This window comes from Meles meles, chromosome 7 (genome assembly GCF_922984935.1).
Source record: "Meles meles chromosome 7, mMelMel3.1 paternal haplotype, whole genome shotgun sequence".
NCBI classification, from domain to species: Eukaryota; Metazoa; Chordata; class Mammalia; order Carnivora; family Mustelidae; genus Meles; species Meles meles.
Window position 1 is genome coordinate 74,285,197 of NC_060072.1, and position 14,035 is coordinate 74,299,231.

General features: G+C 43.1%; 1 protein-coding gene across 1 annotated transcript in view; it reads left to right on the forward strand.

Moving 5' to 3' along the window:
* The window catches only part of LOC123946370 (cationic amino acid transporter 3-like), a 63,625-nt gene extending 62,626 nt beyond the window's left edge, over positions 1–999 (forward strand). The window contains exon 3 of the mRNA XM_046011810.1: positions 748–999. Within this exon, the coding sequence (XP_045867766.1) occupies positions 748–999 (252 nt within the window). The remainder of the gene's footprint in view (positions 1–747) is intronic.
* Positions 1,000–14,035: the final 13,036 nt, after the last annotated feature.

The window sequence follows — 14,035 nt, forward strand, 5'->3', positions numbered from 1 at the left end:
GACAGAGCTCAGGGTTACATTTGCTGCAGATCTCACAGACAGGGTGACATCCCAGCAGTGTACCTGCGTGTGGTCGGAAACAGGAGCGGCGCTTAGCATCTTGCCACACAAGACACTGTACCTTCTCCCCGTGTGGTACCGTGTGTGTTGCAGTAGGTCCTTCATAGCAAAAGCTATCACACATGTCACATGCGAAGGGTCGTCTGTGGAGGGCACTGTGGATCGTGACTGCTGAGGGGACGCTGTGGTCACACTGCGAGTGGCTGTAGGGCTTGTGCACTGCGCCTCCTGTCCTGCGCGCACTCGCGGTAGCTCACGGGGTCTTCGTGCTTGTGGCGCTGCAGGCACACCGTGCACAGGCAGGGCTCCTAGTTCCAGTGCCATAGCTTCTGTGGTTTCAGATGGAAGACATCATGGAAGGTTCGCTGCACCTCTCACAGGTGTGCTCCCCCAGGTGCGTCCACCTGAGATGGTTACTGTCACCTGCCACCTGTGGTCCCTGTGCCCCTGCAGTCTCTCCGCTTCCCACAACCCCGTCCATCCCTTCCCTGGTAGATCTGTTCAGCTGGGGATGCTCAGGAGGCTCAGGCACACAGACAGTGGGTATCTCCATAGCAACCAGGGGACCTGGCCATCCTTGGCTCCTGGGTGCATGGCCTCTGCCTCTGGATCCTGTAGGTGTTCTGAAACTCCTTAGTGCACAATGCACATGTTTAGGGCTCCTTGCTCTTCGTCTTCCTCTCCCAGATGGATGAGACCCCGGTCGTGTTGACTTTCGAGGTTGTGGCTACCAAGGCAGCAGTGGTAGCTGCCCTGATGGTGGTGGCAGAAATGGACACGGCCTATACAGTGGTCGACAACACCAGTGGAGGTGGCAGGGGACTCCTTAGAGCCGCTGTGTGCACTGTGTGCAACGTGCCAGGGGCACAGCAGCAAGGGCAGCAGAGATGGCCTGGGACTCCTGAGCAGCAGGGAGAACTAGGAGCAAGTGCACCTTGAGGGTCTTGGTCTTGGTACTGGGGTGTGGTTGAGGGCGTTGAAACCGCCTGGAATGGAATCTGGGAACAGCCCTGGGAGGCCAAGAAGGGGGTCTGGAACTCAGCTCCAGCTTGCAGGGGGTCTAGGCATGCTCCTGAGGGGGCTAGAAGGAGTTCAGGAGGATGCCTTCTCCATGGGGCCTTAGGGTGGGCAATAGACTACAAGGGAACAGAGGGATCAGGGCCTCTGCTAATGTGGGGTCTCCGGGGCTCAGTGGGGGCTGGAGGCACGTGGTCTCTTCAAATTCAATGCTCTGTTTTAGCATAGTTAGTATAGACTCTGTCCCTTTAGGAACCTGCTGTTGCCCTCCTCTCCCCTCCCTCCACCTCTAACCCATGTCTTTGAGGCACATAACTGAGGGTTTAGAGGCGTGTCAGCAGTGTCAAGTAGAGACAGCGCTGCCCCCTTTTCCTTGTGACCCCATGGACTGTGGGTCCATCACTTGTGCATTCAGCCCTGGGTCTCTAAGCAGTTCCCGCCTTCTCCACCTCTGAGAAGTCTTGCCTCTGTTTGAAGATTAACATTCTGTGAAGGAGGAAGCACCTTCCTTTGGTCACAGTTCCAGGGTCTTGGGATCCCTTCATTATAATCATCTAGAGCAGGAATCTCTGCAGGCAGAGACCACATGTTTACTTCCTCCAGCACAAGGCTCGAGGCTCATTCAGTCAGAATAAGCTGTGAACGCTGAGTGACTGTCTCGGGAAATCCATCGTGGTAAAACTTAAGAAAGGTCCCTTTCAGTTTTATTCCTGGTGTGATTGGAAACGTGGCTGAGGGGCCAGGATGGATGGTGGTGGTAGAGGAACCTATAGGATATGCTGGGAGAGGCTGCTGGGTGGGGGGAGGTGCTTCCATGCTTGTTTACAGGACTGCTGAGTGGGATCTTTAGCTGGAATTGGGACTGGCCTCCAAATCACCACAGGCCAGGCTCCACCAGGCTTCCCACACTCTCCTACCAGCTTGACCTCCTCCACACCCAGGACCTTGGAAATCTTGTTTACTTCTAAATTCGCATCTTGTTCCCAACAAAGTCTCCAGCAAAGCCCAGTTTGAGCCCTCATTCCACCCCCTCACCCATACAGGGCCCCACTGGTCTTCCATCATCCATCTTTATCCTTGCTCCAGGATTCCTGCTAAACCACCTCCTTCCTACTGTCACATCCTTCCCAGGCCCCTTCTGAAGCCCTTTGGCCCCAACTTCCTGAGACCCAGCCTTGTCAGTGCTCACACTCCTGAGGCTCCTCCTCCCTGAGGGCCCAACCTACCTTGGACCTTAACTCCCAGGCACCACCCTGTGAGCACCACTCCTAGTCCTGACTCTGCTTGGCCAAGTTCTTTGCCTCTTCCTGGGTTTGTCTTGCATTTCCTTCTGAGGCAGAAGAAGCCATGGTAAGTAATTTCTCCTTTTTGTAGAGTTGGCAGGAAAACTGAGATAAGCCGGGGAGGAAGAAGACTGGCCTTGGAATGCCAGTAGCTATAGAAACTGTGTGGGGTTGGAGCAGATGGTATTCATGGCACCAAAGCTAGACCTTGGCTTGGGAGGTGTGGACCACTACCTTGTGAATTTTGAAGGGCAGGCAGGTTTACTGGGGTCAGAGTGATATGGAGGCTTACACTCTCTTCTCCTCCAGCCCAGAAAGGTTCTCAACTCTGATGAGTAAACTATGAGTTACAGGAGGTTATTCCTTGATGCTTCTCCTCCTGGGTCCTTCCCACCTCTAGGTCCTGTCCTCCTGCCTAGTCTTTCCTTTCTGAACTGGTACAGAGCTTGCTTTCTTCATCCTTGTCTTTCCCACAGGCACACAGTATGCTTACACATGTTCCTGGAATGAATGAAGATTTTTTCCATGGGGCTTTGCTGCCTCCTTCAGGTTTTGCCTCGTTTTTCAGTGGAGAGTCTGAAAGTCTCTGTGGGAGGACTTTGGTGTGCACTTTGCAGAATAGCAGGTCCAGTGTGATAAGGGTGTCCCCATCACCAGAGAGGATTTGGGGTCTTCTCCCTTCAGTCTCAAGGAGCTAACTGCCTAATTTTATAGCTGCTGAAAGTGTACCTTCCCGCCTTTCTTATCTAATTTAAAAATGTTATGGTGGGGATGGAGTATAGGCCAGATGAGGCTGTAGGAGGAAAGATTACCATGGTCACCTGGGGTGTGGCTGCCTTGTGGTCATTAAAACGCTAAGTCACCAAGAGGCAATTTGCCTCTTATCACAAAACATATTTGCAACTCTTTTAATTTGGAAGGCACTTGGAGCCTTAAACTGTTCTCTACTATGTGACACCATACTGCCATGTACACTGCGGGCAGCACCCCCACACCAGAAGCCCAGACAACACTTATCCATGCAGGATACCTGTTTTGTTTTGTTTTGTTTTATTACATGTGGCAAATGTTGATTTCTAGATTGTGTTTCTTGGCCTCTAGCAGTTCTTGGGCTACTTCTCTCTGTTATCAAGTGATATGTGTTATGTGATTCCAGAGGGGAGATTTGTTTTAACCTTAGTTAAAACAAAACATGTGTAAAGGCCAATTTCTTCACTAAGTATGTTCCAAATCGATAAGTATGATTTTTGGATGATATTCATTTGGTTTATCCTTGTCCTTTTTTTCTTTGATTGTCACAGAAATCACAAAAAAGGGTGGGGATGAGAAAGAACTAGGAAGAGGTATACATAGTGTCCCTTAAAAGGGGAGGGGGTGGGGGGGATGGGGTGGCTAGGTGATGGACACTGGGGAGGGTATGTGCTATTGTGAGTGCTTTGAATTGTGTAAGACAGAGGCATCACAGATCTGTGCCCCTGAAACAAATAATATATTATATGTTAATAAAAAAACAGTGGGGGCAGAGAATCTTCCTTGTAGATTATGTTGCCTGAGCTGGGGTGTGGCAGGTGGGTCTTGGTGGAGAAGTACTATGGATCTATATTTGGAGAAGAGCTCAGGTCTTTGAGATGAATACAACTTTCATAGGACTGAGACCATCTGGTGTCTTTCCTGCAACAAAACAAAACAAAACAATTAACTTTCCAAAGGAGATGCTGGTGTGGAGCAGACACTGAGGTCTATTTCAGGAACCAAGCCAAGCCTGGTGAGACAGGATGGAGCGACACAGATAGCCGAGTACTCTCACGGTGGGACCAGACACACTTAAAGATGTGATGGAAGATATCTAGAGAGACAGTTGGCCTTTCCTAAGCTGCCTTGTGTGCAGTGTATTACTGAGGGTTTCTACTGGCAGGAGATTCTTGGAAGGAGGAGCCATGGGCTCTAACCACTCACAACTTCTAGTCTAAGAGCAGACACAGAGTAAAGTGATGCATGGGACCCCTGGATGGATTTCTGGATTCTGTGCTTACAAGGAAAGGAAGCATTTGGGGGAAAAACAAAGCTCTTTGTAAGTCTTCTTGGACAAAATGACTGTGGATCAGTGTTCCCCTACATTATAGCTATAGTTTGGAAAATGAGATGTTTGGACAGATGGATTACTTTCTACTGCTTTCTCCTGAGGAATTTTTTTTTAAAAAAAGATTTTATTTATTTATTTGACAGACAGAGATCACAAGTAGGCAGAGAAGCAGGCAGAGAGAGGAGGAAGCAGACTCCCTGCTGAGCATATAGCCTGATGCAGGGCTGGATCCCAGGACCCTGGGATCACAACCTGAGCCAAAGGCAGAGGCTTAACCCACTGATCCACCCAGTTGCCCCTCTCCTGAGGACTTTTATTAGGTGTTCTGTGTTGGCAGGATTCAGGATTGAGAAAATGGAGTAGAGAATCATAGGGGGAACTAGAAAAGAAAATGATTATCACTGTTGACATCTGTGTATCCATCACTTTCTAATCCCTTCTAAACCCCAGCTGTTTCTGCTTCCTGTTTGGAAAATCTCATTCTGGTTCTTCCTGGTAGCCCATCTAGGTTCTGAAATCCTCTAGAAGCATAAGCTTAGGCTTTTCTGATTTGTCAAACGGATCTCTTGTTTTGCTGTGATGGAAATGTGAAGAATTTCCAGAACTGGATTCTGACTGAAACTAATCCTAGAAATGTTTCAAATCATGAATGAGGAAGATTGCATTTCAATGCAATCTTTACTGACATTATGTCTTTAATGACATTATCCCAGAAGGACTGAGAAAACGTACCTGTTCATAACATCCCACAATGATATTGGACAATATGAAGTCTATACAGCCTCTAGAGAACCTCTGGCTATCTGATTGCTTACTCAATAGCGGTGCAATGATACTAGCCTACTGTTGCTGCCAGCAGGACCTTTGTATGATTTTGTGGGGCAGAAGTAAAATGTTTGGGTCTACATCTACATTGATTTTGGTTTACATTGGGGTGGGTGGATTTGGTCTACATACAGTTGGTGTGGAGCGTGTTGGTCTCCCTCATGATGGGTTTTCAGTGACTTGGTATTCAGCCTCTGCCAGACTGGGATGAGATTTGAGAGGGGTAGATGTAGAGGTGGAAAGATAGGTAGGTGAGTTGGAGGAGGTGGCTGTGTTTCCTCTTAGTCTAATGGGAAGACAGTTTGGGGGCTGCCGTGGCTTCAGATTCAAGGCTTGGTTGCACCTAGTAAGTATTAGTTGGAGAATTTGGGTTTCTAGCTTCGTGGAGAGAACATGAAGCAGGTTCTAGTCTAAGGAGCTTTATTTTAGAAAGGGAGACAAAGGATTCTTCCAAGTAACATGGAAACAGAATATAGTCCAAAGTAAGGTCCTAGGTGGGAGGATGTCTGGTAAATGATCCGTTTGGTGAGGTTGTTTCTCGAAGACTCCTGGGAGATAAGTTGGGATATTTATTTTCTTTAACATGAGCTGAATTTGGTTACTTCAGCACTTCTTCAATCTTTCTAGAAAGTTATCTGACCTTTACTTCTCTTTCCCTAAGTGGAAAGTTAGGCATTTATTATTATTGCAATGGTTTCTCTCTCCCTTTTCTCTATAGACTGGGACTGAGAATTATTATGACTATCATTATTATTAATATTATATTAAAAAACCCTATGTGTATACAAAAATAAAGTTATATACAATGATGGATAAAATATGACTATAATAATGAAGGTATAAAAAATATTTTTTTAATGAAAGGTATTGTTAAGATAAACTAGTTATGGGCGCCTGGGTGGCTCAGTGGGTTAAGCCGCTGCCTTCGGCTCAGGTCATGATCTCAGGGCCCTGGGATCGAGTCCCGCATCGGGCTCTCTGCTCAGCGGGGAGCCTGCTTCCCTCTCTTTCTCTCTCTCTCTCTCTCTCTGCCTGCCTCTCTGCCTACTTGTGATCTCTCTCTGTCAAATAAATAAATAAAAAATCTAAAAAAAAAAGATAAACTAGTTAAAAAACGTTAAAAGAGGAAAGGGTAAAAGTTTAAAAAATTAGCAAAAGAAAAACAATAAAATTTAAAAAATTAATTAACTTTGCAAGACTAAAGAATCATGGGAGAAAGCCATGAATTCCATGCTTTCCTTTCTCCTCTTCTGGATGTCCGCTGTTCTCCTTGGTAAGTGAACTTGGTCTTGGCTGGATTTCTTGTAGATCTTTGGGGAGAGGGGCCTGTTGTAGTGCTTCTCAAGTGTCTTTGCCCTGCAGAATTGCACCACCCTTGCCAGGGGCCAGGCTGAGTAGTCTGCTCGGGTTTGCTTTTGGGAGCTTTTGTTCCCTGAATGCTTTCCGTAGAGTTCTGGAGGATGGGAATGAAAATGGCGGCCTCCCAGTCTCCAGCCCAGAGGAGAAAAGTGCTCAATCCACTTCTCAGTGTGCCCTCAGATAATAGCACTCTATCACACCCATCTCCCTGGCCTCCGGCTCTGCTCTGAGCTCACCCAGCCTGTGACCAAGCATCTCTGTCTCTGGCACACAGCTCCACCTGGAGTCTCTGAACCCCACAGATCCCTGAGCTCTTCAAGGGGGGTCTTATCAGATCTTGTGGGGTTCCCACAGGTACGTGGCCTGGGCCATGGATTACAGTTCAGGGTAACCCTGAGTTGAGAGCTCACTCTACAGCTCATCTCTGTAGCCAGCTTCCCTGCTCTAATACCTGTGAGCTCTGTGACACTCAGATAGCCCCGATCCTTCTGTTACCCTGAAGGACCTGAGGCTACACTGTCCGCACGTGGTCTTCACCCCAGTTTAGCCTCTGGAGTGATATCCTTCAGTGGAGCAGACTTCTGATTTTGTGCTCCAATGCTCTGGTGCTTGCCAGGTGCTGGCCCCTCCCCCCACGGTCTATCTTCCCATCGCTTTGGATTCACTTCTCTGCCAGTCCTACCTTTCAGAAAGTGGTCAATTTTCTGTTTCTAGAATTGTTGCTCTTCTTCTCTCCAATCTCCTGTTGGATTTGTAGGTGTTCAGAATGTTTAGATAAGCTATCTAGCTGATCTGCTACCTGATGTCATCTCAGCCTGCTACTTCTCTGCCATCTTGACACCTCCCTCCTCTACAAAAGCTTTTATCTTTATGAGGTCCTGGTAGTTCATTTTTGCCTTTGTTTCCCTTGCCTTTGGAGAAATGTCTCGCAAGAAGTTGAAGCCACCAAGGGCATAGAGGTTGCAGCTTCTGTTCTCCTAGAGGATTTTGATGAATTCTCACATTTAGGACTTTCATCCATTTTGAGTCTATTTTTGTGTATGGTCTAAGGAAATGGTTCAGTTTCATTATTCTGCATTTGGTTGTCTAATTTCCCAGCACCATTTGTTGAAGGGGCTGTCTTTTTTCCACTGGATATTCTGTCCTGCTTTGTCAAAGATCAGTTGGCCATAGAGCCAAGGGCTTATTTCTGGGCTCTCTATTTTCTATCATTGATCTATATGTCTGTTTTTGTACTGGTACCGTACTGTCTTGATGATTATAGCTTTGTAACAAAGCTTGAAGTCAAAGACTGTGATATCATCAGGTTTGGTTTTATTTTTCAACATTCCTTTTGCTATTCAGGGTCTTTTCTTGTTCCATATAAATTTTAGGATTATTTGTTCCAGTTCCATGAAAAAAAAAGTTGAAGGTATTTTGATGGGGATTGCACTGAATGTGTAGATTGATCTAGGCAACATGGACATTTTAACAATATTTCTTCTTCCAATTCATGGTTGTGTAATGTTTTTCCATTTGTTGTGTCTTCCTCAATTTCTCTCATGAGCATTCTGTAGTTTTCTGAGTACAGATCCTTTGCCTCTAGGTTTACTACTAGGCATCTTAATGTTTGGGGTGTGACTGTAAATGAGATCGACTTTTAAATTTCTCTTTTTCCTGTCTCATTGTTTATATATAGGGATGCTACTGATCTCTGTGCATTGATTTTATATCCTGCCACTTTGAACCCCACAGATCTCTGAGTGTGGGGGTTCTAGCAATTTTGGGGTGGAGTTTTTTGGGGTTTACACATAGAGTTTTATGTCATCTGCTCAGATTCAGAGTTCGACTTCTTTGTCAATTAGGATGCCATTTATTTATTTATTTATTTATTTATTTATTTATTTATTTTGTTATCTGATTGCCGAGGCTAGGAATTCTAGTACTATGTTGATTAGCAGTGTTGATAGTGGACATCCCTTCCGTGCTCCTGACCTTGGGGAAAAAGCTCTCAATTTTTCCCCACTGAGAATATTATTCACTGTGGGCTTTTCATAGATGGCTTTTATGATATTGAGCTATATTCCTTTTATCCCTATACTGCAAAGAGTTTTAATTAAGCAAGAATACTGTACCTTGTCAAAGGAGTTTTCTGCATCAATTGAAAGCATCCTATGGTTCTTGTCCTTTCTTTTATTTATGTAGTGTATCACACTGATTGATTTGTGCATGTTGTACCACCCTTGCAGCCCAGAAATAAATCCCACTTGGTTATGGTGAATAATCTTTTTATTATACTGTTGGATCCTATTGGCTAATATCTTGGTGAGAATTTTTGGATCCACGTTCATCAGTGATATTGGTCTGTAATTCTTTTTTGCTGGGGTGTTTGTCTGGTTTGGGGATCAAGGGAATTTTGTCCTTATACAAAGAGTTTGGAAGTTTCTTTTCCATTTCTATTTTTTTTTTTCAGAATATTTATTGTTCAGAAGAATGTGTATTATTTCTTCTTTAAATATTTGGTAGAATTCCATGAGAAGCTATCTGGCCCTGGACTCCTGTTTTTTGGAACATTTTTGATTACTCCTTTAATTTCCTTGCTGGTTGGGGGTCTGTTCAGGTTTTCAATTTCTTCCTGGTTTAGTTTTGGTAATTTATACATCTCTAGGAATGCATCCATTTATTCCAGATTGCCTAATTTGTTGATATATAGTTGCTCATAATATGTTCTTGTAATTGTGTTTCTTTGGCGTTGGTTGTGATGGTTGTGATATCTCTTCTTTCATTATGATTTTATTAATTTGTGTCCTTTCTCTTTTCTTTTTGATAAGCCTGACCAGGGGTTTACCCATGATTTTTTGTTCTTTCAGAGGAAGAGCTCCTACTTTTGTTGATCTGTTATACTTCTCTTTTGGTTTTCATTTCATTGATTTCTGCTCTAATCTTTATTATTTTTCTTCTCTTGCTGGGTTTAGGCTTTCTTTGCTGTTTTTTTCTCCAACCCCTTTAGGTGTACAGTTAGGTTCTGTATTTGTGATCCTTCTTGTGTCTTGAGAAATTCTTGTACATTATATACTGCCTTCTAGGACTGCCTTTGTTGCACCCCCAAGATTTTGAACAGTTGTGTTTTCATTTTCATTTTTTTCCATAAATTTTTTAATTGTTTTATTTCCTGGTTGACCCATTCATTCCTTAGTAAGATGCTCTTTAGCCTCCATGTTTTTAAGTTCTCCCAACTTGCCTCTTGTGATTGAATTTTGGTTTTAAAGCATTGTGGTTTGAAAATATGCAGAGAAAGATTTCAGTCTTTTGGTACCAGTTGAGACCTGTTTTGTGACCGAGTATGTGATCTATTCTGGGAGATTCGATGTGCACTATAGAAGAATAACCATTCTGTTGCTTTAGGATGGAATATTCTGCATATATCTGTGAAGTCCATTTGGTCCAGTGTGTCATTCAAAACTTTAATTTCCTTGTTGTTCTTCTGCTTAAGTGATCTTCCCCTAGCAGTGAGGGGGGGTGTTAACATCTCCTACTATTATTGTATTATTTTTGATGTGTTTCTTTGATTTTGTTATTCATTGGGTTATATTTGGCTGCTCCCATGTTAGGGACACATATATTTACAATTGTTAGATCTTCTTGTGGGATAGACCATTTAATTATGATATAGTGTCCTTCCTCATCTCTTATTGCAGTCTTTGGTTTAACATCTAGTTTTTCTGATATAAGGATTGCCACCCGAGCTTCCCTTTGAGTCCCTTAGTATGATAAATAACCCCCCCCCCACTTTCAATCTGGAAATGTCTTTTGGTCTAAAATGTGTCTCTTGTAGACAGCATATCAATGGATTTTTTTCATATTTTATTTTTTTATTTGACAGAGAGAGAGGTCATAAGTAGGCCGAGATGCAGACAGAGAGAGGGGGAGGCAGGCTTCCTGCTGAGCAGATAGCCTGATGTGGGGCTCGATCCCAGGACCCTGAGACCATGTCCTGAGCCAAAAATAGAGGCTTAAACCACTAAGCCACCCAGGCCCACCCCTTCCCATTTTAAAAAATCCAGTCTGATACTGTGTGTCTTTGGCTTGATGACATTTAACCCATTTTCATTCAGAATAGCTATTGAAAGATATGAATTTAGTGCCATCATATTTCCTGTAAGGTGACTCTTACTGTAGATTGTCTCTGTTCCTTTCTGGTCTATATTACGCTCTCTCTTTGCTTAGAGGACCCCTTTCAATATTTCTTGTGGGGCTGGTTTGATGATCACAAATTCTTTTAGTTTCTGCTTGTCCTGGAAGCTTTTTATCACTCCTTGTATTTTGAATGACATCCTAGCTGGATACAGTATTCTCAACTGCATCTTTTTCTCATTTAGCTTCCTGAATATATCATGCCAGTAGTTTTCTGGTCTGCCTGGTCTCTGTGGATAGGTAGATCTGCTACCAATCTATTTCTTCTACCCTTGTAGGTTATTGACCTCTTGTCCCAAGCTGCTCCCAGGATTTTGTCTTTATTTCTAAGATTTGTAAATTTCACTGTTATATGTCAGGGTGGTGACCTATTTTTATTGATTTTGAGGGGTATTCTCTGTACCTTCTGGATTTTGATGCCTTTTCCTTCCCAAAATTAGGGACGTTCTCTGTTGTAATTTGCTCCAATATACCTTCTGCTCATCTCTCTCTTTCCTTCTGGGATACCAATCATTCTAATATTGTTTCCCTTTATGATATCACTTACATCTCAAATTCTACCCTTGTGATCCAGTAATTGTTTATCTCACCTTTTTCTCAGCTTCTTTATTCTCTATCATTTTGTTCTATATATCACTAATTCTCTCTTCTGCCTCATTAGTCCTAGCAGTTAGAGCCTCCATTTTTAATTACATCTCATTAATAGTCTTTTTTATTTCAACTTGGTTAGATTTTAGTTCTCTTATTTCTCCAGAAATGGATTCTCTAGTGTCTTCTATGCTTTCCAAGTCCAACTAGTATTTTTATAATCATTATTCTGAATTCTAGTTCCAACATCTTATTTATGCCCCTATTGATTAGGTCCCTGGCTGTCAATACTTCCTCTTGTTCTCTTTTTTGAGTTTTTTCCCATCTTTTCATTCTGTCCAGAGAAGAACAGATGAATGAGAGAACAATGTATTAAAAGTGGCAACAACTATCCCAGAGAAATATACACTAAACAAATAAGATGGGACCTGAAACTGGGGGAAAATAAAAAAAAAAAAAAACAGCAAATACAATCAAACCGGTGAGCAGAATGGACCAATACACTGGATTCTGTGTGTATTTTGGTTTGTTTTTTTAGAAAACTTAGATCCTCAAATTGTAAAGAAGGAAAACACATATATGCATAGAAATTAACTATAAAACCAGATATTAAGAGACAAGAAAAAAATAATAACAAAAAAGGAAGGGATATAAACAGAAAGAAGAACTGAAGAGAGGTTACACTATGCCCTGAGTGTTTTTGGTCAGTTTGTTAAAAGAAACTACAGCTCAAAATTGTAAGGAAAGAAAAACATATACACAAAAATAAAATTAAATACATTGAAAGGATAGAATGTAAGTATAAAGATGAACATTAAAAAAGACTTTATTAGGGGCACCTGGGTGGCTCAGTGGGTTGAGCCTCTGCCTTAGGCTAAGGTCATGATCTCAGAATCCTGGGAATCAAGCCCCATATCGGGCTCTCTGCTCAGCAGATATCCTGCTTCCCCATCTCTCTGCCTGCCTACTTGTGATCTGTCTCTCTCTGTGTCAAATAAATAAATAAATTATTTAATATATATATATGTATATATATATATATATATACACATACACATACATATGGACTTCGCTAAAATCAAAACAAGGAAAAAATTTTTAAAAAAGGAAGAAGATGGGGCGCCTGGGTGGCTCAGTGGGTTAAGCCGCTGCCTTCAGCTCAGATCATGATCTCGGGGTCCTGGGATCGAGTCCCGCATTGGGCTTTCTGCTCAGCAGGGAGCCTGCTTCCCTCTCTCTCTCTCTCTGCCTGCCTCTCTATCTGCTTGTGATCTCTCTCTCTGTCCAATAAATAAATAAAATATTTAAAAAATAAAAAAATTAAAAAAATAAAAAAGGAAGAAGAACCAAAAAAAAAAAAAAAAACAAAAACAAAAAAGAAGAAAAAGAAAAATAATAGCAACAACAACAAAAAAGAGAATCTGATCAGACGTTGAATAGAACCAGAGCCATATACTAGATTTTGGGTGTATTTTGGTCTGTTGTAAGAAACTTCATCTCAAAATTTTAAAGAAAGAAAAACACATATATACAAAAATAACATTAAATACAATGAAGAGATGGATTGTAACTGTAAAAATGAAAATTAAAAAAGTTTAAAAAGTAGTTGATAAAGTAAGAAATTGGTTGGAAAAAGAAAGAAAACAAAATTTACTTGAAAGACAGAAAAATCATTGGAAAAAAGTCATGATGGCTATGTGTTGAATTCCCCTAGTGTTGGGGTTTTGCAGTTCTCATTAATTGGTAAACGTGGTCTTGCCTGCATGTTCTTGCTGATCATGCAAGAATGGAGGAGGGGCCTGTTGTGTTCATTCTCAGGTGTCTTTGTCACAGGCAGAATTGTACTGCCCTTTTGAGGGGACCAGGCTAAGTGATCTGCTGTTTGCTCTCTGTGGCTTCTGTTCCTTGAAGACTTTCTGCCCTGTTTTAGAGAAGGAGAATGAAAATGGTGGCCTCCCAATCTCTGGCCTGGAGCCCAAATCTCAGGGCCCCAATCCGCTATGAGCCCTCAGAGAAAAGCAGTCAGTCACTCCTCTCTCCCTGGTCTCTGGTTGCACTCCATACTTACCTGGCCTGTGACTGAGCATTTCTATCTCAGGCCATGTTTTGAATCTCCAAACCCTGTAGAATTCTCCTGGGGCTCATGATCCTCCCCAGGGAGGAAGTTGGGTCTTGCAGGTCCTACTACTTTTTGGGCCCCTGTAGAGAGCAGTTGACTGACTGTGCCACAGTTCATTGTTTATGGGAACCCTGAGCTGAGATCCCACTCTTGCAGCCGGCTTCCTTGCTCTGACACATGAGAGCACTCGGGCACCCCTGGACTTCCTGTGACCCTGAGGATCCTGAGACCACAGGATCACAGCCTGAGTGACATCACTCACCAGAGCAGACTTCTAAAATTTCTGATTTTGTGCTCCTCTGCTCTATCACTTGCCGGTAGCCAGCTGAAGGAGGCTCCCTCTCCCCACAGTCTGTCTTCCCATATACTGCCTTGGATTCACTTCTCTGTACCTCCTACCTTGCAGAAAGTGGTCACTTTTCTATTCGTAGAGTTGCAGCTATTCTTGTCTTAGATCTCCAGTTGAGTTCCAGGGTTTCAGAATGATTTGATAACTATCTAGCTGAATTCCTGGGATCAGATGAAATT